Below are 24099 nucleotides of genomic sequence, written 5' to 3'. Positions count from 1 at the left end.
GGTGTTTTCCAGGACTGATAGCCAAACTTCGTTTACTTTCAGTGTTTTTTCTTTTCTGTTGAAGTTGTCCAGGTGTTTGTGGATTTCAGTGGCTTCCCTGTGCATTCTAACCTGATAGTTATTGGCATGGTCCAGTATTTGAGTGTTTTGAAATAGCATTTTATGCCCAGGTTGGTTTATAACATGTTCTGCTACTGCATTCCATTCCAAACCATAGTGGAATTGGATCCCCCATATATGACTTGGCGAAGTTTCTGGCCACACAATTACAAACTCATATAGGGCAACCACCCCACTACATCAAGGACTCAACTCACTTCATAGGAAAAATCAACAACCTCAAACTCAGACCTAGAGCTTTGTTGTGGTCCCCTTGTTTACCAAAATCCCTATAATGCACACTATGACACCCATCTGACAAATTTTTCCAGAAGACGTCACAGCCCTGTTTGAACATTGCCTCACCACAAGCTACTTTCAATGGGAGAATGGATTCTATGAGCAGAGAGATGGGGTATCCATGGGAAGCCCTCTGAGCCCCATGATAGCAAACTTTTACATGGTACTCTTTGAAAAGCAAGCCCTGGAAACAGCACCAAAAAAGCGCACAACATGGTTCTCATATGTGGATGGCACTTTCACCATTTGAAACCACAGAGAAGATCTGAACATGTTTCTGAACCATCTGAACAACATCCACCCGAATATCCAATTCACGATGGAAAAAGAAAAGGAAGGAACATTGCCATTCTTGGATGCCCTGGTCATCCACAAACCAAACTAACGTTTGGGCTGCACAGTATACAGAAAACCTACACACACGGACAGATACCTACACAAGAACTCCAACCATCACCCAGAAGAAAGAACCACAATAAAGACCCTAGTAGACCAGGCAAAAAGGATCTCTGAACCCCACTTCTTGGAAGCACCTAGACTGGGCTCTACAAGCTAATGGTTACTCTAGCTCAGACATGAGAAGGGCTGCCAGATCCAGAAAAACCTATAGGAATGAAGACAACCACCCACAAAGGGAAGGTTTAGAGATACACACACACAGGGAAACCTAAAGTGATGAGGAAACTCAGCAGTCATCCAGATGTTGTTGAACTACCACTCCCAGCATTCCTCACCACTGGCTATGCTGGCGAAAGCTGCTGAGATGTATTTCAACACTATTTGGAAAGCTGACTACCTGTGATATATACAGTTCTGATGGCCTGTAACTAAATCAGTTTCTAGCTGCAGAGCCCAACTCTGTTCCATTTTGGGGTCATTCACTATCAAGTGTGGTGGAATGTGAGTAACTAGGCACTGAGTGCATAATAATCAAATCTTTGACAGATATGAGATGAGAAGCAGTGAAGCTGAGGGGTAGGTGGCAGAAGAAGAGAAAGCACATTTTATTTCAGTACCCTAAAAAGATCACAAAAAGGAATAGACACCACACTGTAATGATAAAAAGATACAAGTTTATAACATCTTATAAAAACTACAGTTGGGTAACACAGTCCTGTTGTAATTCCCTCCCCCATAACAAAATATGTGAATTAATAGGAAGGGTGGGGAGAAAAACATTTCTAGAAAAAAAAATGCCATCAGACTTTGATACTAGGCTAGAGCAGACTGGGAAAACTGATAGATTCTCTGTTCAACTGGAAGTGCTAGAATTTTCCAATTTCTCCCACCTCAACCAAATGCCTGAATCAAAGCCAGCATTATCTTCAGCCATTAGGAAGCAACTTAAGGCAGCTTGCCACATATATGAACAATTAACAGGGTACAGCTGACAGGTGAATTTTGTACACAAGCCACCAAAAAGAGAACAGGAGTTTCAACAAGTTCCAAGCCATGTTGTCTGACAGATGGTTCGAAAGGTAGAGAGCAGGGATAATACAGCTGTTCCTAAAAACGTTCTCCAGATGAACATTACTAGTAGACTGTTACAAAGAACACCTTGAGCAAGGGAAACGTTGCAAGTGACAGTTCAACCACAACATGGCACATGCTCCCAAAGCACTGACTTTCCCCCAACAATCAACCAAGAGAGGAGACTACTCCATTAACAGAGACGATGTCTGCATATGAGTTTGTGTATACAATCCAGGGGAACAAATTCCACACCTTATGTAGAACCCAATTTCTTACTTAAGAAGTGAAGCATCCCAATCAATTAGCTCTTTGCTACAATCACATCAATGTGACCCTGAAAACTATCAGCACCATCAAGAACATTTAAAAACAAGAGTAACCACCCTGCTGACTGAAACTGGGTTTCTTAATTTCACTTTCCTCAACCTTCATGATGTCACAACTTTCTCTTGGCACCATTGCCTCTTCATGCTATGATCGGAATTACTCTGGCCATTTTGCACCTCATGTCAACACAGTAAAATTCTGTAAATTTCACCTTTGTTCTAAGTCAGTTTCACCTCTATGGCTAAAAAGAGCAAGAATCCTTTTACAAAGACACCCATTTCCCTTTGGACCATTTCCAAATAAACCATCATTTCCTTGGTGCTACAGTCAACTTACTTAATGGAGTCTCTTTCATCATTTAATTATGACTTTGAAGAACATGATGTACAGTCTGGCATCCTGTTGGTTAGTCCTAAACCAAGTCGATCTATTAAATTAACTGTTGAATGGTGAGTCAACACAGGTAAATTCCACTTATCAAATAGGTCTCTTCTAGTTAGACATCATGACATCTTGTTCCTAAATATCTGAAAACTCTGCAAACCTTTCTCAGGGCAGACCTTTACTTGAGGAACATGAGATATGTTTACAGAGTGAAACAGTCCTCCTTTGCAAACAATTCCCCTTCAGGGTTGAGGAGTAACATAGCCTAGCAGGCAGACATAACTTGCAGAAGATGAAACAGAAGGTGGCCACATGCCAACTGCACAGAGAAGATGGCTCTGATGGAAAAACAGGAAGCCACCTTCTCCCCGCACAGCCAGCCACATTTCTCTACCACCTACTCCCTCTATCCAGGTTCTGAGAAAAACTTCAACAGCAAAGACAATACAGAAGTCACTGTCTGAAGTTAGACCCACCTCACTTAGGAAACACTGCTTACAGAATAATGTCAGCATTCTACCATGTATCACCTAAAACAAAAGTTGTTTTCTTTTGCAAGTTTTTCAGTGAAAGCTATCAAATGGCTTTGCTAGTTAAATGTCAACAGCCAGCTGAAGATTCCTCATTCCACAGCACATACTGTGTTCTTGGCACCCCCACTTTTTTTTCCAGGTAGACTTCAAACACTCTCAACTTGGTACTACAAAACCTACACATGCTTCAGTCAAATGTAAGCTATGATAGCATAAGCACCTTCATTGACACAAAATGGGCCTGCCAGCATGAAACACTTTACTTAGGAGATCTGGACAGCCAACCTGTTATGTATATGAAGAAACAGCCAGCAAAACAGGAAAACAAAAATGCTTTGTGATGCTGTGCCTCTAGTACTATTGATAAAGGCAAAAAGACTAGCCAGAAATGGATGAGAACAAAAATGTCTTATTGTTCGACAATGATATTTTTTCTACGTGAAGATTTTTTCCAATGTAGCACACACATGGTCCCCTTGGAAATGTGGCACAAAGCAGATTCCACCTTTATTTCCCTCCTAACTCCCCACATTTTCACAAATATATCCTAATGCACAATCCCCTCCCCCAACTTTAGGAGTAAGCAGTCCACAGAAACCTGAAAAAAAGCTACACAGTTGCTCCCATTTTTTTTTTGTCTGTTTGCTTTCATTTAAAACAAGTGGCCACTTGGTATAACATTAGCAATAGTAATATCAAGTACATTTCTATACTGCTTAGCACTCCCTAAGTGGTTTACAATGTGTAAGCTAATTGCCCCCAACAATCTGGATACTCATTTTAGCGACCTCGGAAGGATGCAAGCCTGAGTTGAGCTTGAGCCCCCTTGGCTGGGATTGAACTCACAACCTTATGGTTTGTGAGTGAGTGGCTGCAGTACATGCATTTAACCACTGTGCCACCAATATTCCTGATTCTGTAATTATCCTTATCAGGCATAATTAATTGTTCAGCCCAGTGAAATGCTGGGTGAGAGATGGCTCTTGCGATACAATTTTTCATCCATCTCTGCTTCAACAAATAACAGAGGAAAGCAGCCATTAAGGTTTAAACATGAATATAACTTGGCTTTAAGATATAGCAGACTGTGGAGCAGGATAGGTATACCAATGGCTTACTCTCTAGTCATACAAATGGTGACAGGCAACACGCCCTCTACGTTCCTAATAGTTCCCTCTATTCCACCATACTGATATTTTGCCTACGTAGAGATCCGATACTACACAAATTCTGAGGCCTGCTTAAATGGTATGGGAGTACCTGAGGAAGTAGGTGAAGCTGAGCAGGTGTGGATGGGAAAGCCTCACATAACAATGGCACTCTGACTAAATTTTAGCTTGTCTACGTGAGGACAAAGGAGTCTACTAAAGAAATGTGCCTGGGGAGACAGCAGTTTGGAAAAGTACCAAGGATATAATAAAAAGGATATTCTCTCCAACCTGATAAGTTTTTCAGCTTCACCTAGAGCACAACGCCTATTGCTAGTACACTCGATTCTCTTGCATGACTGTACCTTTGGAAGAAACCTTGATTTTTAATGTCCTATCTCTCTATTTACAAACCTTTTCAGTAGCACAGGTGGAAATGGAAACCTTTCTCACTTCCAAAAAGCTGCTCTGAGCAAAACCAGTCCCCTGTTGATCTAAGTCTCAAACCTATCTTGCACTGAGAAATGAATCAGGGACCCAACAGAAGCATAATAAAAGTTAACTCCAAGGATGGGAGGGAATGAGAGTGAATTCCATTTTACAGCAAAAATGACATAGTAATCTCAAATGCAAGTGTCCATTCATAATATATCGGCTTCAATGCAGAACTAGAAGAATACTTAAAAGGTTCTAGCAGGGGACAACAGCACAGGCCAGAATGGTACATACTGAATCAGTTTGAATCTTTTGGAAACAGCTTCCAACAGCAGCCAAGAGCATCTTGAAACATTTGTTTCTCACAAGAGAATGCCCTTCCTAAGACAGAGGTAGGACTTTCTTTGGCCAAAGGCAGCATGAACTAATTTAATGCAGCAAAGAACATGGATGGACCTTGGCTTCAAGGTTCATACTGAACAGAGTTGGGGAATGTATAATCCAGCCCTCCAGAAGTGGTAGGACTGCAAATCCCATCAGCCCTAGCCAGCACAGTCAATTGTGGGGATATAAGTTGCATCCCAACATCTGGATGGCTAGACGCCCCCTGTCTTCAATACAGTGCCGTAACTATCATTCCTTGCTGTTATAGGAAGACTTCTTGGAGACTGTTCATCTTGAATTTCAGTTGGCTGATGTATTTTTGGGGCAGAGGGGGACATTCTCCTCTGACAAGATTGTGAATTCTGCCTTAAAAGAACATTTAATGTGGGGAGCATGATGCATGGATCTTTACAAGGAAGTGGAGGAGGACATGAACCAAGCTTCCTGTAAATGGACTCAAGTTTCTTCCCTCACTGGAAATAACCAGATGTGTCCCTCCAGCCAGCTGGATCTCTTTCAGCATTTCTTCTCAACCTTGCCAGTAGTAACATTTGAAAAGTGGGACTTCTGTAATACTTGGGAGAATATGCCATCTGCTCCAACTCTTCTTAAAAACCAAAAGTCATGAAAAGAATCATAAGCCCAGAAAAGAATCACACAAGCCCAGATACTGCAAGAGGAAAAAAGAGTTGTGTAGATCTTATGGCAAAACTCAGATGAGATGCACAGCTGTGACTCCTGGAATCAGAATTCTGCTCCTAACCTTATTTTATATCTATTTGTCTCAGGTCTCATCTCTGTAAAACAGTTTGGTATGTGATTCTTGTCTTCTTTTAAATTTTTCTATATTTTAAAAAAGGCCCACCTGTTTTCTCTTGTCATCTTTGCAAGCACAAAGTTTGGGCAAGCTGATAGATCTCTGGTCAATCAAGAAGAGCAATTTCATTCACAAGTCTTGTAGGAGGCCCAGCCATTCTTCTCAAAGCCATTCCTGAGGCAAATGGTGATAAATGTTTTTTTTTTAAAGAATACCCAAAGTATATTCACAACTGTACCGGGTGTCTCCTGGCTGGCAGCCAACCTCTGTTTATCTTCAATGTATTTACAGTGTCAAGACCTTTCTGAAAGTCTGTGCCCTGATTAGTTCTGCCTCTTCCACAGTGACAGGCCCAGCAGGCACACATAGTGCGAAAAACAAATGAAGAAAAAGACCCACTAAGAACCCTCCTGGGTTTCCAGCTCTTTCTGAATCCCTCTTTCCTGACCTGCTCCTAAAGCAGCAGCTGTGAGTCAGATCCTTTGCTTGGGCAGCCCTGGCACATTCGTTTGTGTCTCAGCAGCCGATCTGTCCTCGAGAAGCTCTGAAAAGAACAGAAAAAAGGGAAAGAAACACCTGAGGAATGACTTACAGAAGCAAGTAGTACAAGAGAGTCTGCCTAGAATCAAAGGGAAAATCTCTTTAGGTCTTGTATTAAGCATAAATATAGACATAACGCTTAAACATGCCTGTCCATAAGCCAGACCCAATTGGAGTTCTTCTTGTCCTACTAAATCTTTCTCTATGTGGCCACCATCATCTGTAGGCTGCTTTTCATGCCAGTGGCTACTTTGACACACTTCCTTGAGCCATCCTCTTTCTTAACCAGTCCCTCTAAGCACTCCTCTTCCTCCCCACATAATGTGCAGCCCTTTTATCAGTTCTTCAAAGTCTCACTGATTAGACCCTTCTTGCCAAAACTCTGTGTCTCCTCAAATCTCATTCTTCCCTTACCTCTCCTTTGCATCCTCCCTTCAGCCCAAACTATTGTCTATTTTCTATCTATTCTTCAACTATAGTCGTTCCTTGCTATCTGCGAGGGACCCATTCAAGACCCCCCCCAGATAGCAGAAAGTGTGCGACCTTAAGTCCCATTCTTTTCAATGGGCACATGTGCACGCTTGCACCTGCAGCTCCATGTACGTGCACCCATTGAAAAAGCCAGGGCTTGCCATCCATGGAAACTCAGATCTGCTGATGGCAAGTTTGCGGTTGGCATTGGCATGCTGTACTTTACCACTCATCTCCTTGTCCATTGCCCTGGGATATCTTACAAGTCCTCAATTAAAGTGTCAATTCCTATTTCTCCCACTGAAGTCTGCTTGTGAACTGTCTTAAAAGCTCCACAAGCAACTGCTCATACTGTGCCATCAGATGACCAATCTGGGGTTCCACTGCCACAAGCACAAAAAATACAATAACCACGTTAAGAAATCATGGTTTGTGAAATCATAGTTTGCAAATTAGGGTTTTGGGTAAAGACTACATTTGCACAGAGCAAGCTCTATTAAAGACAGTGTGCCTCCCTCTTCAACGTCTTACTGCCTGAAGGCTGACAACTAGGTTCTCCACTGATGTCTCCCTATGTGTATCTTGCAGCCAAACCATGTTCTTGTTGTATCTGGCATCTCAGCCAGGGTTAAAGAAACATATTACAGTTGACTGTTAAATCTGCAGCATGCAGTTAGCTCTCTGGCTGAAGAGCATTAGCACCACCATGTAGTGTCATGGAAAAATAAAAGTAGCTTGGAAAAAAGAAATGGGTTGTATAGATAGGGAATAACAGTCATGGTGTAAGTTACAAGAATCCATCTAGAGCCCTTATGCCAGGATTGCATGTATTCCCCACACATGCTATCCTCGCAGTTGCAGATAAACTCAAGTTTCTAGCCCCTAGGGTTATAATGAAATTTTTAAACGTGTATGAAAATTGAAAAGTTCATGAGATTTCAGATTCAGTGTATAACTAATTCCTCACTCTTCCCAAAGATGCAGTTCAGCTACAGAATATTTTTTTAAATGCAAAGCACATTGTTGACTAAAACCCACTTCCCCGATTAACTGAAGACCCCTCCTCACCTCCTAAGCAATCACTGTACAAAAATTTACTGTAGGGCCATAAGTACTAGCACAAGGGCAGTGAAAGTGACCTCTACAGGCCACATAGGCTCCCCAGGGCAACCCCCAATCCTCTGATGTCTGTCAAATTTGTTTTGAGGAAAAAAATTGCCTCTCTCCTCTCCTATGACTCTCTCCACCAAAATCTGAAAACAGGTTAAAACCCAACCAGAACTCATGTCATTTCATTTCTAGTGCTGGGAAAATGCACCCACGCAGTGGGCTAGAGTTGGTACTAGTCTTTGGCCCTGGTGCAGCTGCCCACCTTAGACTAAAATATTGGTTTCAAATAAGTTCTAAAACACTAGATTTTTATAATTCTGTGGCAGTTTCCATCCATTGGCCTTACCTAAGAATGCCACAGCTATGTAGGATGCACAGAGTTCCAAGTATAAGCAACTCAAGTTTCAGTAAGCCCAGTAGCACTTGTTCATCCTATCAGAGTATTTTACACAGCTTGGTGTTGCTGCTTCCTGTCACCAGATTCGGCTCGTTTAAACCAAATGATTTAAAAATAAAATACAAAACACTCCCAGTCATTTTTTTTAAAGTCTGGCTATTAGTACTATTTTCCAACCCTTTTACTGGAACAACAATTACTGTCTGAATTTAAATATCTTAACTTTAACAGTTTATTGGTAACTGTTCATTGTTAGACCAATATCCAGTGTCAGTTACTTCTTTTCAGTCACTATAGTTTATAATGCAAGAAATGCCATTCAGTAACAAATCCTTCAATTAACATCAATCCAACCAAAATAACTTGCTTTAAAAGAGTACATTATAAAAGAACAATTATTATTTAAGCTAGTAGCCATAATATCCGAATGATGTTTTGCTACTTATTTTTTTGATTTAGTCCTAATTAGTGTAGTCCTAAATAATAAAACTGGTTTAAAGCAAAAAAGAAAAAAAAAACCTGGGGTTTTGGTTTTATAAAAAAATGTTTTCCTCCCAACCCTGCCTGTTACTACAATAGAATCAGGCAATATTCCCAGGAGACACCCTTACAAGGGAGAATTGACAAGGCCCAGTTTTTTGCACCCACTCTAAGCAGAATGTTGTGAAGGAAAATGATCTCTCAGAAGAGGCTAGAACCATGGCCTCTCTTCTCCTCTGATGCAGGGAGGCCTGCCACAAAGGTGTTATTTGCTATAGGCAAAAACAAGGCAGCAGAGGCATTACCTGTAGGCAGCGCTCACACTGGTATGGTTTCTCCCCACTGTGCACACGTTTGTGGCGTTCCAGATGGTATTTCTGGATGAAGCGCATATCACACACATCACATTCAAATGGCTTCTCACCTACAAGAAGAAACACGTGCTTTGAGAGTGGAAAAGAGCTCCTTCTTTCCACAACATCACAAGTGTTTACTGGTGTGATACACTGGGCAGTTTAAAACTAACAATATGTGCATCAGAACAAAGTAAGCAATCTTTTGTTTTTCGAATTGCATTCTTCATCCTTTTCTTTTGCCTAGGCCCCATTCACACCACGAATAATCCGGGATAAATCCAAGTTGGGGGCTGGCAAAAAAACTACTTAACCCAGGATATTCGATACCATCTCATCCCCCCCCCCCCCCCGGCTGAGTGTTCCTGAAAGATCAACATCTTTGGCAGTGTGAATAAGCTCCATTTTATCTCAAAATGATGACATGTGTGAAAAACAAAGAGGCTACAATGACTCAAAGAGATTCGCAAACCCAAAACAAAATGGGAATAACAAACCCGATATGCATCAGTGTAGTGGTCCGCATCTCCTCAGAACAAAAAAAAATGAATGTGAATGCCTCCTAGACAGAGTCATCAGATACGGAAATAACCAAAACCTCATCTCACCCAGAGACAGGGCTATCCATTCCACTGATTAAACCATACAATCCATACCCATGTGCCACAAACCAAAAGTGGGTTTTTTTTTGTTTTTCTAAAGCCATCAAGGTGTTTACATAACAAATTGCTCATGATAAATCCCCCAAGCAAAACAAGTCACATGCCGCAGGAGAGGGCAACCCTGTGGCACAGCCTCAAATGAGTGAGTAGTGAGAATGGGGAGTTGAAAAAGATTTCTTATCAATTTGCCATGACAGTTACATTAAAAGGTACAGAAGGAACAGACCACTTCTGGGTTCATTTCAAAGGGAGAAGGTCCCTCTAGTGGTAGAACAAAGATAGGGCAAGAGATCTGAATGATAATTTAAAGGTTACACTACACATCACTGCAGAGCATTCCTGTTCACTGAAGGACAATGTAAGGTAAGTAAATATGAAGGAGGTCCAAATATCTAAAGGAGGTATGCTTTCACAAGTGGACCTAGCAATAACTTGGGTGGCCAGAGCCTATTCCTGGAAGTGGAGGCAAGCCACAACTTTTCCTCATCCATCCTGGATTAGTCCATACAAAACAGGTATTGCCAGAATACTCCTTCACTTCTTTTAGACAGATGAGCTGAGCTACTTGCAGGATTAAGCAAAGCACCAGATTCTTAGCTTGGGATGTCTGAGAATAAGCAGCTCAGGTATTATACACAGGCTGCAATTCAGCATGGTCCAGTACAGCATAGTAGTTTGACATGCAGACCTACACTAGGCTGAGCACTATACCACCACCTCCACCTTACTGTACAGTCTATGAATGTCTCCTGCATGGCTATTCTGCACTTTGTGGGGAGTGGGAAAGATGTGAGAAACATCAGGTTGTCCCAATAACCAGGCACAAAATAATATCAGCAGCACTAAGATCTGCCAGGATGCCCTAGAGATCTCAGTAGACAATGTAATTATGTTGTGTCTGGCTACAGGGACATAGCCAGAGCCCTTTTTAAAAATCTTACCTGTTCCCCACATGGGACAGAACAGCCATGTGGAGGCAGGGTCCAAAGGCTGTGCAATATACAAGAGGAGGGTGGCCTTTGGGCATTATGAAGGGAGGAAGAGAATTTCAACCCCTGCAGTACTCAAAAAGGGCATATGCAGATGTAAGGGAATCTTGCATGTATGTATGTCCCTAACAGGATGTCAGCCATGATTGACAGGGAGGCTATCACAATTTGTCCTGTATTAAGAACACTTTCATACTTCTGCACTATCTAGAATTTTAGATTCAGAATCTTCACTGATAGCTTCTTAAGATAGCTTCTTCAGTTAAAGGTATTAATAGGCAGAGTTGTAATGTAAGAAGCTGACATTTTAGGTGCATCTGGCATTGTAGGGGATAGTGGTGACAGTGAAGTAAGCTGCTTCCCACCAAGTGCTCTGTTACCACAAACTGCAGGAGAATTTGATTGCCCTGCTATGCCCTGGTTTCTTACCCGTATGGATGAGGATGTGCCTTTTGAGATGGTAGCTGCTCCGGAATGCCCCTAAGCAGTGCTCACAAATAAAGTTCTTGGGGATCCGGAGTTGGAAGGATCCATTCTGCTCTATCACCACCACCTGCAATTGAGGCATATACAATTAATGCTACTTTGTTGACTAACACTTATCAGGCCCATGTGGGTCACTATTCCTAAAGCATGGGCTTGTAAAGGCATGCAGAAGCATCTGGCTTCAAATTGCTCCACCCAACATAGGAAGTCTCTCCCACCTCACCTACCTCAGCTGATTACTGGTGCATACAAAGGTCGTTGGCCATCCAATGCAAGACTGCAAGACTTTGTACTGGCTTTCATTAAATTCCCATAGTTTATGTGCCTGGATCATTCTTATTTACTAAATCTCTTGTATGGTAAAGCAGTTCATTGCATACTGGAATGCTGCACTGTGAAAAGTCTTAGGCTTGGGCAGAAGTTCAGAACCCTACTTGCTCTGCTCCTGAAGAGGCTGGACTTTCCTCAGTAACTCAATGAGAAATTAGAAGACCAGGCCTGGTCAATCAAGGATCCAATTTTATTTAGGGAAAGAAATGAATTTCTGTCTCTCATCCTGACAGACCAGAATCTGGAGGGAATGAGAGCCCTGAGCCACAAACTCATAATTTCTAAAATATACTGGCTCAGGGTTGCCAAATTACTATTGCAAAGTGCCATGTGCCAAGAAAATTCCATGACACTAACAAATTCAATAAACATCAAAACTTCTAGGCATCAGTTGCCTCTTGCAAGGTAAACAACCATTCTCTAGTTGGGGAGTATCTTATTGAACAAAATATGCTATGTAATCTTCAGTGTCAGGTTGTTCTTTTGGAAGAACTTCCCCAGCACCAACATACATATATAAATAGCAGGGATATAAACATATATAAGTTAGCACATACAAAGCCACCACCACCCTGCCCCCAGTTCAATCCCAGTTCTTCAGATCTAAGCTGAATAAATTTTCAGGCTGGCACTTCAAGTTCTCATAGGTCCATCTAATCTAAAATGTTAATTATGGCACCAAAGATACTGAAATAGTTTCTCAGTTCTAATATTCAGGCTATGAGCATGCTGCAACTTTGCATGAAGGAAAATAAAATGTTATATGTTATGCCTTTGACCACTGCATCAGAGAACTGAGTAATTTGGGGATCCTCCAAAAGCTTAAATTGCCCTATCCCTTTTCCAGGAAAAAAGAAATCCTGTCCAAGCAAAGCAGATACTGGAGAGGCATCTGAGGCTAGAACTCAGCAGTGGGTTTCTCAAATGTTCACTTAGGGCAGAAAACTAGATTATTACAAATGGAAGTGGGTTGGTTTTTATTTTTTAAATTATGAAATATTTTTAAGAGACATACAAAAACATATAAACACACTTTATTTATTTATTTATAAATAACCCACATTTGCTGTGCTAGGTAATGTCTGACAAACCCATCCCACCTCTAACCATCTACTTTGATGTAGCAAGCCTACATACTGTGGAATACCCTTCAATAGAGAAGCCACTAGCATTCCCTTGCATGAAGTCATTTCATCATCCAAATCACCTGGTCACCAGACATTTAGTATATAGTTTATACTCAGCATTCCAAATTGTGTCTCAAAACAAATAAAAACCCAGTGCATTTGTTTTTTTTTAAATTGGTATATTATGAAGCATAACACCAGAAATTGCTCTGGACATTCTCTTTTGTCTTAATGCATATTTCTGAAACCTCTTATGGAGTAGCCCTCTGTCATGTTTAGTGTAGATATAGGTTGAGTCTCCCATTTCTGAAATGCTTGGAACCAGAATTGTTTTAGAGTTTTTTTTTTTGGGGGGGGGGATTTGAAATAATTTGTGTATACATTATGAGGTATCTTGGAGTTGGGACCCAGGTCTAAACATGAAATTAATTTATGTTTTGTATACATCTTGCATGCATAGTCTGAAGGTAATTTTACATACAGTATTTTAAATAATTTTGTGCATGAAACAAAGTTTTTGTACACTGAACATCAGAAAGCAAAGGTGTCACTATCTCAGCCACCCATATAGACAATTCTAGATTTTGGTGTATTTCAGATTTTTTAATCCCAAATAAGGGAAACTCAGTCTGTGTAACTACATCAGTGGCTATCTCTGGACTTCCAACAGCAGGTCCAGGTATAAAAACGCTACCAAAACTGATCTCCATGAGGAGGGGAGATGTAAATCAATCCACAAGCCATGGATAGCTTCAGTAGTTAACATCTTTACCAGCTTAAGTAGTTGAAAATACTCTTATCAGGAATCCCCTTCCTATTGAAGAATAAGAAACAGAAGAATTTTGCAGTGTGCATGTTAGGCCCTCTCCATCATTATCCAGGAGAGAAGAGCAGGCCATCTCCATCAGGCCTAGCCTGAAAAAGAAGGCTTTTCCTCTATCCACCATCATCCAAAGGGAAAGAAGGGCAAGCCAAGTCCACTGGATCTAACCAGAGTAAGAAGGAACCTCCCTCCAGTCCATCTGCATTGGTCCAGGCCTCAGAAGAAGAGAAGATCTGCTGGACTTTCCCTCTTCCCCACTGCCATTCCCTTCTCCTTTTGTGTCTTGTCTTCTTAGATTGTAAGCCTGAGGGCAGGGAAATGTCTACTTTACAATTTGTAAACCACTCTGCGAGCCTTTTGGCTCAAAAGCGGGGTATAAACACTCTAAATAAATAAATAAATGCTAGCTTTAAACAATAGTAATCAAAGCAAGCATATCCATCTTTTCTGTATGTATGAATGGGAACTGTGTGGTATTCCAGATGTTCTTGAATTGCAACTTCCAGCATTCTTCACCATTTGTTATGCTAGCTAAGGCTGCTGGGAATTGCAATTCAACAACATGTGGAGTGCCACTCAATCCCTAATCTGTGAACAGATGATTGTATGGACCACATGTCTGCTTTGCAAGAGATCATCCTATGATTTGCTGTGGCTATTGCCAACATGCTGAATCAGAGCATTTGAGACATAACATAATCCTTATCAAAATATGCCCTTATAAAGTACATGGATGTACAAGTGTTAGCCATATCACAGCTACAGGACCTGTTGTACTATAAAACTCATGGCAGAGAATGAGAAGTACAGTACATTCTTATCTCTGCCATGGCCTCTGGTGAGCAAATGGTATGTAACCTCTGTTTAAAACTGGTAACTGGTGAACTGCCTGCCCCATGAAATACAAATCCTCTTGAGGTTCTGTAGAATTGGATCCAAGGTTTGGTAGATATCTTCTGATAAGTTATAATAATATTATATGCTCTGTTAGGTTCAGTTGAAGCAGATTTGCAACACTGAAGCTGCAAACTTAACATGGTTAGGTGCGTTACAGACCGCCAAGAAGCGGCGGTATGCCGCCGCTGCCTGTTGCAGCGTCCGGGAACCGCAGCAGCCAAATGGAGCGGTTCCCAGACGCTGCCAAGGAGCGCGAAAATCTCGCTCCTTCTTGCGGCCTGGAAGAGACGCCGTGAGGCGCTAGTCGCGCACTTGCGGCATCACTTCTGCAGTGCAATGTGCGGACGCACAGCGTCCTCTACGTCAAAATGGCGGCGGCCGTGTGGAACGGCCGCCGCCATTTGTTACGGACTCTGTCCGTAATAGGAGTAGGGGCGTCTAGAAGAGACATTCCTTTTTCAAACTGGGATGTCCTGAGGACCTGCCTTATGCCTGTCTGTAACACGCCTTAGTTAGGTTTAATGCAACTGGACTAGTAAACTTCCCAAGATTCCTGTATTCCCTAACTCCCCACACTTTTTTTTGTTCTTTCTGCTTTACTCCACAAGCAGAAGAGGATACGTGATGTTTCCAAATGATTTGATAAGAAACCTAGGAGTCCATCCAGATTTTGAGAGATTGGGACCATCTGAAGCATGACAGTACTCAGGCACTGCATTAAGCATCCAAGGATTTCTTCCATCTTCTACCATCTTCATGGAGATGAGAAGTGTAGATGCAAAAACAGGGCTTCTCAGCACTGGCACTCAAATTGTGGAATGCCCCCCCCCCCCTTTGATAAAATTGCCCCATCTCTTGAGATTTAAGAAAACCACAGAAAGTTTAATTCTATCATGGCTTTAATCTGTTTAAGCAACATGTTGTGGTGATTTTTTTTTAAATGACTCAGTCGTTTTCTGTTCCACATTTGCTGCTGTTTTAATGATAAAACAGATGTGTTATTTAACTGATGCACTGCATTATTTTAATGTATTTTTATTTTTTTTAACCAAGAAGTTATCTTTTGGGGACTGGCAACAGAATATAATTTTTTCTAAAAATAAATTAAAATATTGCTGTTTAACATAAAAGATGCCTCCTTACTCTAAGGAATAGCCAACTTCCAACTGAGAAATACTCACAGTCTCCACAAAAATGTGACAGGGAATTGTTTGGAGGTTTAATAAAAGCAAGAAGACCATTCCAGGGAGGGAGGCATCTTAGCTAAGCCATATGATGTAAGATTACCTGCCTTTTTAAGATTCTTTTTAGGTGGTGATCCTTCTGTGGTTTCGTCCTCCTTCCGGTTGCGTGATTTCTCACTTTCCTTGCGATGACCCTAGCAAAGAGAAAGCAAGATGTGGGTTAGAACAATGCATGCATTTTAACTTAGAACCCTACATGCCGAGTGTTCTATCCTGACTCCTCTGCTTCATCACCCACTGCCATGATGGGAAGAGGACACGAAGAAGAGTGCGGGGAGCAGCAGACAGCTGAATAGGGGCTGGCCCGTACCAGCATGTCCGGCGCACCCCCTCTCTCTCCATTCTCCACCTGCTTAGAGCTTTGCTTCGGCATCATCTTCTTGCTGGCAACAGTCGGCACAAGGCAAACCCCGGAGAGTCCCTCGCAGGCCAGAAGACTTGCCTGCAGAGAAACAAATACAAACTGAGGAGTGCAGCTAAACATAATTCAAGCTAATAAGCTCATATGAGAATGTGTCCATGCAATCTTAAACTGTGGGCTGCAATATCACTGTCTCTTGGAAGTAGGTATTTACAGTCAGCTCTCCATATCCATGGATTTTTTAATCCACAGATTCAAGCATTTCAAAAATATAAATTCCAAAAATGCAAACTTTGTTTTTGCCATTTTATATCAGGGATACCATTTTAGAATGCCATTTTATTTAATGGGACTATTATCCATGGATTATTCCATGGGGGGGGGGGGGCTGGAGGGCTGGAACCAAACTCCAGCAGATAAAAAGGGCCCCGCTGTATTACCAGAGCTTTTCAATTAAAGCTGCTGGCATCTGATACACAGCAGGCCTTTACTTGGATCTGTAGAATGAGGTTAACTTGACACTTTTGTTAAAATAGAAAACCCAAAGCAATTTTGTATATATGCTAAACTTTGTGCTTTGTGCCAAATGTCAATATGCATTAAAAGAGATCTGAGTAATACAGCCTTCTACATACAGCTACCTAGTTGTATGTTTAAATAAATAAACAAATAAATTGACAAGCTTCTCTATAATGCCATTGGTTTGCCACCTGGAGCCAATTGTTACTTAATACTAGTGACCAGCTATAGAGGTCCCCGAACTGTGCCCTTTAAGGGATTTTGGACTTCAGCTCCCAGAATACCAGACTATTGGCATATGTGGCTGAGCCTTCTGGGAGCAGAAGTCCAAAATCTTTTAAAAGGCACAGTACAGGGACCACAGAGCTAAGAGACTCTTTCCAAAATCTGCAATACTTTGTATAGGTCTTTGACGTTATAAACCAGCAAATCAGGTCTTTGATGTTATAAACAAGCAAAGGATTATATACAGCTGCAGACCTGCAAGGTTTCCTCCATTTGTGATCCATAATAGAAGTGTTGTTGTTGTTGGTTTTTTAATGTATTCTAGCAAGCATTCCTAACTCTGGGCTGGTTGGTGGTTGTGGGGCAGGTAGAGGGGGAATTAGTCAATCTTCCTCAACAAAATAAGCTAAGATAAGCAAATCAAGTGAGAGCACTTCTCTTTCTCAAAACCCTAGAAAAAGACTTAAGAACTACTTCTAACTTGCAGTTTTCTTCCTCCCATTAAAAATATACAAAAGGAAGTACTCTAAAAATGGTGGAAATTCAACATCTTTAGGTTTCCACAAATATGAGACCCAAAAAAGTTCTGGAGAATGTACTATTACAGTCACAATTACAAATATTTAGCATCCTGAACCATCGTGTATTAATTCTCTTTGTAGGTTTAAAAAAAACTCTCAAAGCACCCCACAAAGAAAGAGAGACAGAGGAACAACTGAAAGATTCAGGAAAAGTTTCAGAACATGAAAGGATTGTTCTGTCAGCACATCTTTGAGGGGTCCATTTCTCATTCAAATATTTTCATTCAGAAATAAATAAACTAACACCGAACCAATGCTGGTTAGCCTAATGTTAAAGAAGATAGAAAACGATAGCCAAAGGAACCTAGTGTCAGATCATCCCTTCCCACATGAATCTACATCATGGGGTTGTTCTCAGCACACAGAAAGCCACTCTGATCCCTAGAGCAAGGGTGGGGAAAGTGCAGCCCTCCTAAGCTATTTTGAGGGTTCCAGCCCTACCAGAATTCCTCAGCATTTCATTTTTAAAAAAGATTTTACTATTTTAAGAAAGGATTCTTCTGATCCTAAAACTGCTTGTTGTTTGTTGTTGTGTCCCTTCAAAGTAATTTTTCACTTCTGGCAACGCTAAGGTGAACTTATCACAGGATTTTCTTGGCAAGATTTGTTCAGAGGGGGTTTGCCATTGCCTTCCTTTGAGGCTGAGAGAGTGTAGCTTGCTTAAGGCCATCCAGTAGGTTTCTGTGGCCAAGTGGGGATTCGAACCCTGGTATCCATTGTCCTAGTCCGACACTCAAACCTCTACGTTGTGCTGGCTCAGGGAGTCCCAAACTGGAGCAGAGGGTAAAAACATGGCAAAATTCTCCCCAAGCCTCCAGGGTCAGTTTGGGGTGTTTTGAGTAGGGAGAGCAGTAGCAAACTGGAACAGCCTCCCTCTAATGTCCCCTAGGGCTCGAATGTGCCCTTTAACTTCTGACAGTTGCTCACCCCCACCTTATAAAAATGGTAGGATAGATGCAGAGAAATGCATATGCAAATATACCATGTGTTTAGATTCCCACAAATTCTTCAGATGTTTTAGTGGGTTTACCCACTCTCTAAAAATATTGAAAATGTCTAGGCGACTACTTCCTTCATTTATATTATGATTGGAAATCATATGGTCTTCCAAATGCTTCTGGGCCCCAAGATCTATCAGCTGTAGCCAGCCTAGCCAATGGAGAAGAATGTTGGGAGTTGCAGTCCAATTTTAGAGGGCTGCATGATTCTCACTCCTGACTTATATAGACTAAAATAGAGTCCAGTTCAGATTGTTTCCTTAAGAAGTGATCCTGTTTCTGAACACTGCATTACACTCCAGACAACCAAACATAAAGAGTCCTGTCCTGCTTGTCTTGCAACAGAGTGGAGCAGGTATGGCCTCCAGACAGTGTGAGGCTGGCAATATGTTTTGTCCAGCATCCCTTCACTGCAACATGTCCATGTCCCCCCAGGCTTAGAATACTGGACAAGACTGAGGGCAAAAAGGAATACCAAGCAACTTAGATCACACACGTGACTAAGCATCTTCTTTCTTTTTCCAAGCAAATCCTACTCCAATTATGAATATAACCATTGAGGCTGTGGGTATGATATAAAGAAAATAAAAGTGACAGTTCCACCCTCACTGAAGCTGATCCTAAGAAGGATGCTAATATCTTCTTTCACTCTCCTATCCATTTCTCCAAGCACGACTGTGAGGAAAGGATCAGAGATTCCACGCTTAGGAATGCCACCCAATATAGGAAACCCTTGAGAGAGTTTACAAAAACGATTATCATCAAGAACCCTTGGCCACCTTCTGTAAGAATGAATTCCTGTTGGGACAAAATGGGAGAACTGGGGCCTGTTACCTGAGCCATCGTATTAGTGTGACAGTCCTCAACACGTGGGTTACGCCAAGTCCTTATGCTTTTTCTCTGTCTCTTGCCCAGGAGTTTTACGACTATAAAGATTTTTCAGTATATCATTTCTGCGCTGGTACCATCCAATATCTTCCACTTTGTTGGCATCTTTCTGGAGGTGGGGAGCCCTGAACGGACATGCAGCAAGTTTGCCAGCCTTGTTTAAAGCTGAGAAAAGTTACAGACTGTGCTGCTCTTGAGGATAAGTCACCCTAAACCTAAATTCCCTCTTCAGGACGGTCCTCTCTGGAGAAATAATGCTGAGGTCATCACACTGCCGTCACAGTAGCCCTGTCCCTTCTCCTCTAAGTTTCCACCTGTGGATTAAGCCAAAAGAAAGAGTCACAGACTTGCCTATTTAGGAGCAGAAAAAGAGAATACACTTTTTTTTGGTTTTTACAGTCATATATCATTGTAATACTGTAATGTTATACAGAACTCATTGTTATTAAATTATCATTGCCACACTGAATGGTCTTCCATGGCCACGTTATGGTGATCAATAAATATCTACAGTATGTCACACACAGGATACAGGGCACATATGAATGACACAAGATAGTAAACTTGGACAGAAAAGATAGCTAAAAACAGGAAGAAGAAAAGGCAGACTTAAGGCTGATAACAGAAGATAGGCTTTTCTCCAGAATAAGACACTTACTCCAGTATCTTACTGTAGTCAAGCAAAGGCTGCATTGCTCAGTAATATACCTGAAGGTCTTTTGGTTGAAATGCATTTTTGTGTCATGTCTTTTTTAGACTGTAAACCTGAGGGCAGGGAACTGTCAAATTAGCAATCTGTAAACCGCTCTGAGAGCCTTTGTGGCAGAAGATCAGCATATAAATACTCTAAATGAAATGAATGAATGGCATAGCAAGGGACAAGCTGAACTAACCATGAAGAAGGACTAAGCACCACAAAATGGAGGCCATTCAAGAATAATATATGACATTCAAGAAAAAGATAGGGCATGACCAAATAAAAGCTAGCGGCACTCATGCTTCTTAGCCATGCTCAAAATGGAGTACGTTTTGGAATTCCTCCTGGACAGAAGGTTGCAATGCGGGACATGTCCTGGAAAAGGAGGGTGCCTGGTCACCCTGGATGGGGATCCCTGCACTCAGGGGCAATAGGAGCAGGGGCTTATGGGGGGGGGGAGTACACACAGGGTGACCAGAGGCCCTTCTTTTTCCAGGACATGTCCTACATTTCAGTTTCCCATCCAGGAGGAATCCCTGAAATGCCTTCCCTTTTGAACAGGACTAAGAAGCATGAATTTATCTTTATATGAGCGTTCCTAGCTTCTCTTGGGTAATTTAGCCTGGAGAAGAGACGGTTAAATGGTGATATAATAGCCCTGTTTTGGAGGGATGTCATATTGAGGAGGGAGCAAGCTTGTCTTCTGCTGCTCCAGAGACTAGGACCTGGAGCAATGGATGCAAGCTGCAGGAAAAGCGATTCCACAACAACATTAGGAGGAACATCCTGACAGTAAGGGCTGTTTGATAATGGAATAGGCTGCCTTGGAGGTTTCTATTTTATTATTATTAAGATATATATATATATATATATATATTAAAGGGTGGCCATCTGTTGGGGGTCCTTTATTATTATTATTATTAAGCTTTATTTATATGTACAATCTTTTTAATTAGACGGTTCCTTTCCCTCAATCTAAAAAGGCATGAGACAAAAGGAGAAGGGAACAGTGGTGGGGTGGGGTCCAGCAGTTCTTCCTTCCTTTGACTGTGTGTTCCTGCATGCCCTGCTGAGCAGCGGTGGAGTCTCCTCCTTTGGAGGCCTTTAAACAGAGGCTGGGTGGCCATGGAGTACTTTGGTTGTGAACTCCTGCATGATGACAGAAGGGGGCTGGACTGGCTGGCCTTTGAGGAGAACGGGGGGGGGCTCTCTTCCAACTCGATGAGTCTTATTAATGGCCCCACATTTGGAATGCATGTCCTCCATTTTGCGCCCTCCTCTGAGGTCAGGACGTGTGGTGGCCACAATGGAGAGCCGGGGGGGGAGGGTGCTGAGGGGACACACAAGAAGACCAAGGCACGCGGCCGCTGGGAGAGCGGTGGTTCAAGCCCAGCTGCGACGGAGGGAGGGGGCGGGGTCGAAAAAGGGCGCGCGCGCTGGTGTCCTCCCTCCCTCCCTCGCGCACCGCCAATCAACCCCCTCCCCCTCCCCCTCCCAACCGCTCGCGCTCAAAGAAAGCCGCACCTGGCTCCGCACTCTCTCTCTCTCTCCCTCTCGTCACACTCCCCCCTCCCTTCCCCTCCCTACTGCTTTGCTTTCGGGGGGAGAAAGGTAAGCCCCCCAGGCGCTCCCACTGCCGACCAGCCTTCCTGGCCCCTCCGTCGCTGCCTCGGAAGCGGAAGCCTCCGAACCCGCTGCATATACACATAGACATGCACATAGAGCTAGACACGCACACAGGGTCACGAACCACTTCCGCCTGGCAGCCACCGCTCCGCGCAGGCGCACTACAGGAGCAGTGGCGTTCCCTCCGCCGCCATTTTGAAAGAGGGCGGAGAAATTTTGGGAGGGGTGTTACCAAGGTTACGAAGCAAAGGTCCAAAACATACATACTGTACTAGGGATAACCCAGTTTGAGGCGTCTTTAACTGCCTGGCTGAGTGCTAGGGGATCCTGGGAAGTGTTGGTTGTGGCGCCAGCGCTCTCTCTGATAAAGAAGGCTAAATGCCTCCCAAAACTGCAGTTCCCAGAATTCCCTAGCACTGGCTAAGCCAGGGCAGTTAAAGCGGTCTCAAAATGGATACTCCTGCAGTGTGTTTTGGAGCAAATTAAGGGAGGGAGAGGGAGGAGTGCCTCAGTCTGAAGCCTCTGCGACTTGATGCCTTGCTTCCCCATGTGTTGGACTGCAGCTCCTATCATCCCCAACCAGGGTGGCCACCAGTCAAAGGCCTAAGCCCCGTTAGTGCGGAAAAAGCAGTCTGCGAAGGGACCTTGTAGCACAGTGGTCCCCAAACTGTGCCCCTTGAGAGATTTTGGACTTCCGCTCCCAGAAGCCTCAGCCATATTGGCCAATAGCCTGGGATTCTGGGAGCTGAAGTCCAAAATCCATTAAAGGGCACAGTTCGGGGAGCACCTTGTAGCACCTTTGAGACTAACTGTGCAAAAGAAGTTGTAGGAAAGCCAGATAAGGCTGAGTAGATAAGGCTCAGATTCAATCAATTACTGTATGTGCACTCAGAAATAAATAAATTAACACTGAACCCACTGCTAGTTAGCCTAATGTTAAAGAAGGAGCCACTGCTGTGTTCTGCGCAGAAGATTGAACTACAGCTGGAGGAACCCAGGGGCAAATCACTCCTTCCCACAAGACTTTACACCAGGATCAATACCAGACTGCACTATTATAGTACAATTACTGTATATATAAAATCTGACCCCAAAATCCCAGGTCAACTTATTTATGGGTCACTATGATAATGAGATGGCAGCTCTTTCAGATTTCTCCATGCAGTCAGCAGAGCATGGAGCGGTCATTTCTCTCTTGCGCCTCTGGCATTCTCTGGCTTTGGAACTGTTCTGCAAAGGCTGAGATCCTGGCTTTATGTTACCGAAGCCCTCTTGCTGCTTTTCTTGAGCTAAATTAATTTCCCCATTGAGTTCAATTTTTAGGTGCCCTGTCAGGACCTGCACAATTTAGGTAGCAAGTTGTTTCATTTTGGGCTGTGTGTGTGTGTGTTAAGATATACTAGAAAAATACAAAGTATACAGTCGCCCTAAAATTTGCTAGCATACTTTTAAAATGAATGTTACCAGTAAACTATATAATTCCTTACCACCCAACTCTATTCATTGTTAGTTTTAATGGTTTGTGACTGTACAATAAAGATTGGTTGATAATCTTAGTTGTTGTTTTTGCGTGCCTTCAAATAACTTCTGACTTATGGTGACTCTAAGGTGACCCTATCACAGGGATTTTTAGGGCTGAGACTGTGATTCACCCAAGGGCACGCAATGGGTTGCCATGGCTGAGCGGGGAATTGAAGCCTGTGTCCATAGCACACTGCAGAAATAACCTCGTTTGACAACACTAACTACTGTGGCTCAGTGCTAGGGAACTAGTTTTGTGAGACATTTAGCCTTCTCTGTCAGAGAGCTCTGGTGCCACAATATGCTACCACTCCCAAGATGCCCTAGCACTGAGCCAGGGCAATTAAAGCTGTCCCAAATTGGATTATTACTCCAGTATGCTTTGGACCCTGGTCTCTAGAGTTGTAGTCCAAAGCTCAAACTATTACACAGGTTAACTAACTTCAAAATAACCACTACTATCTCAACCCTGCTAGTCTCATTACTGGGACACATTCAGATTAACACCAGAAAAGGCTTTCTAAAAGGACAGCCATCTTAACCTGTTGCAGGAAAAAACAGTCAAAAATCCTGTGGCACCTTAAGGCTTTCAAATAACTATAGCGTGAGCTTTCATGGTCTATAGCCCAGTTCATCAGACACAACCCTCTCCAGGCATATTATCTTTTCATTTTTCCTGAGAGAAAGCAGAGATCAGCACCATGGAGCTCTCCATGTCTAGTTTGGAAGTTACTATTCAATAGCAGGGGTCCCCAGTGCTGCTTCAGAGAATCATTAACCATCACTAACAGTTGTTCTGTTTCAACTACTCTGGAGAATGACTGTCCTTTTGGGTGTTCAGATGTTCCTCCCACTGTGGATCAGTCTCAATTAA

The 24099-nt window shown here is 42.5% G+C and overlaps 1 protein-coding gene across 6 annotated transcripts; it reads right to left on the bottom strand.

The window, feature by feature from the left end:
- Positions 1-1452: 1452 nt before the first annotated feature.
- ZNF740 (zinc finger protein 740) lies at positions 1453-21835 on the bottom strand. Of its 6 annotated transcripts, none has more exons than XM_042451094.1 (7): positions 21815-21835; positions 19328-19695; positions 16120-16251; positions 15857-15943; positions 11332-11455; positions 9204-9322; positions 1453-6444 (listed from the first exon to the last, which is right to left on the bottom strand). In XM_042451094.1, exons 2-7 carry the CDS (start codon positions 19334-19336, stop codon positions 6355-6357), a joined length of 561 nt encoding a protein of 186 aa, XP_042307028.1. In that variant the 5' UTR covers positions 19337-19695; positions 21815-21835; the 3' UTR covers positions 1453-6354. The 6 variants fall into 6 exon arrangements, with proteins under 6 accessions (XP_042307028.1, XP_042307030.1, XP_042307027.1 ...); XM_042451096.1 differs by lacking the exon at positions 21815-21835 and adding an exon at positions 21603-21759 and having other exon boundaries at positions 15853-15943; XM_042451093.1 differs by lacking the exon at positions 21815-21835 and adding an exon at positions 21666-21759.
- Positions 21836-24099: the final 2264 nt, after the last annotated feature.

This window comes from Sceloporus undulatus, chromosome 2 (genome assembly GCF_019175285.1).
Source record: "Sceloporus undulatus isolate JIND9_A2432 ecotype Alabama chromosome 2, SceUnd_v1.1, whole genome shotgun sequence".
Classification (NCBI taxonomy): domain Eukaryota; kingdom Metazoa; phylum Chordata; class Lepidosauria; order Squamata; family Phrynosomatidae; genus Sceloporus; species Sceloporus undulatus.
The sequence above is the reverse complement of the archived record's forward strand: the minus strand, read 5'-3'. Positions and strand labels throughout refer to the sequence as shown.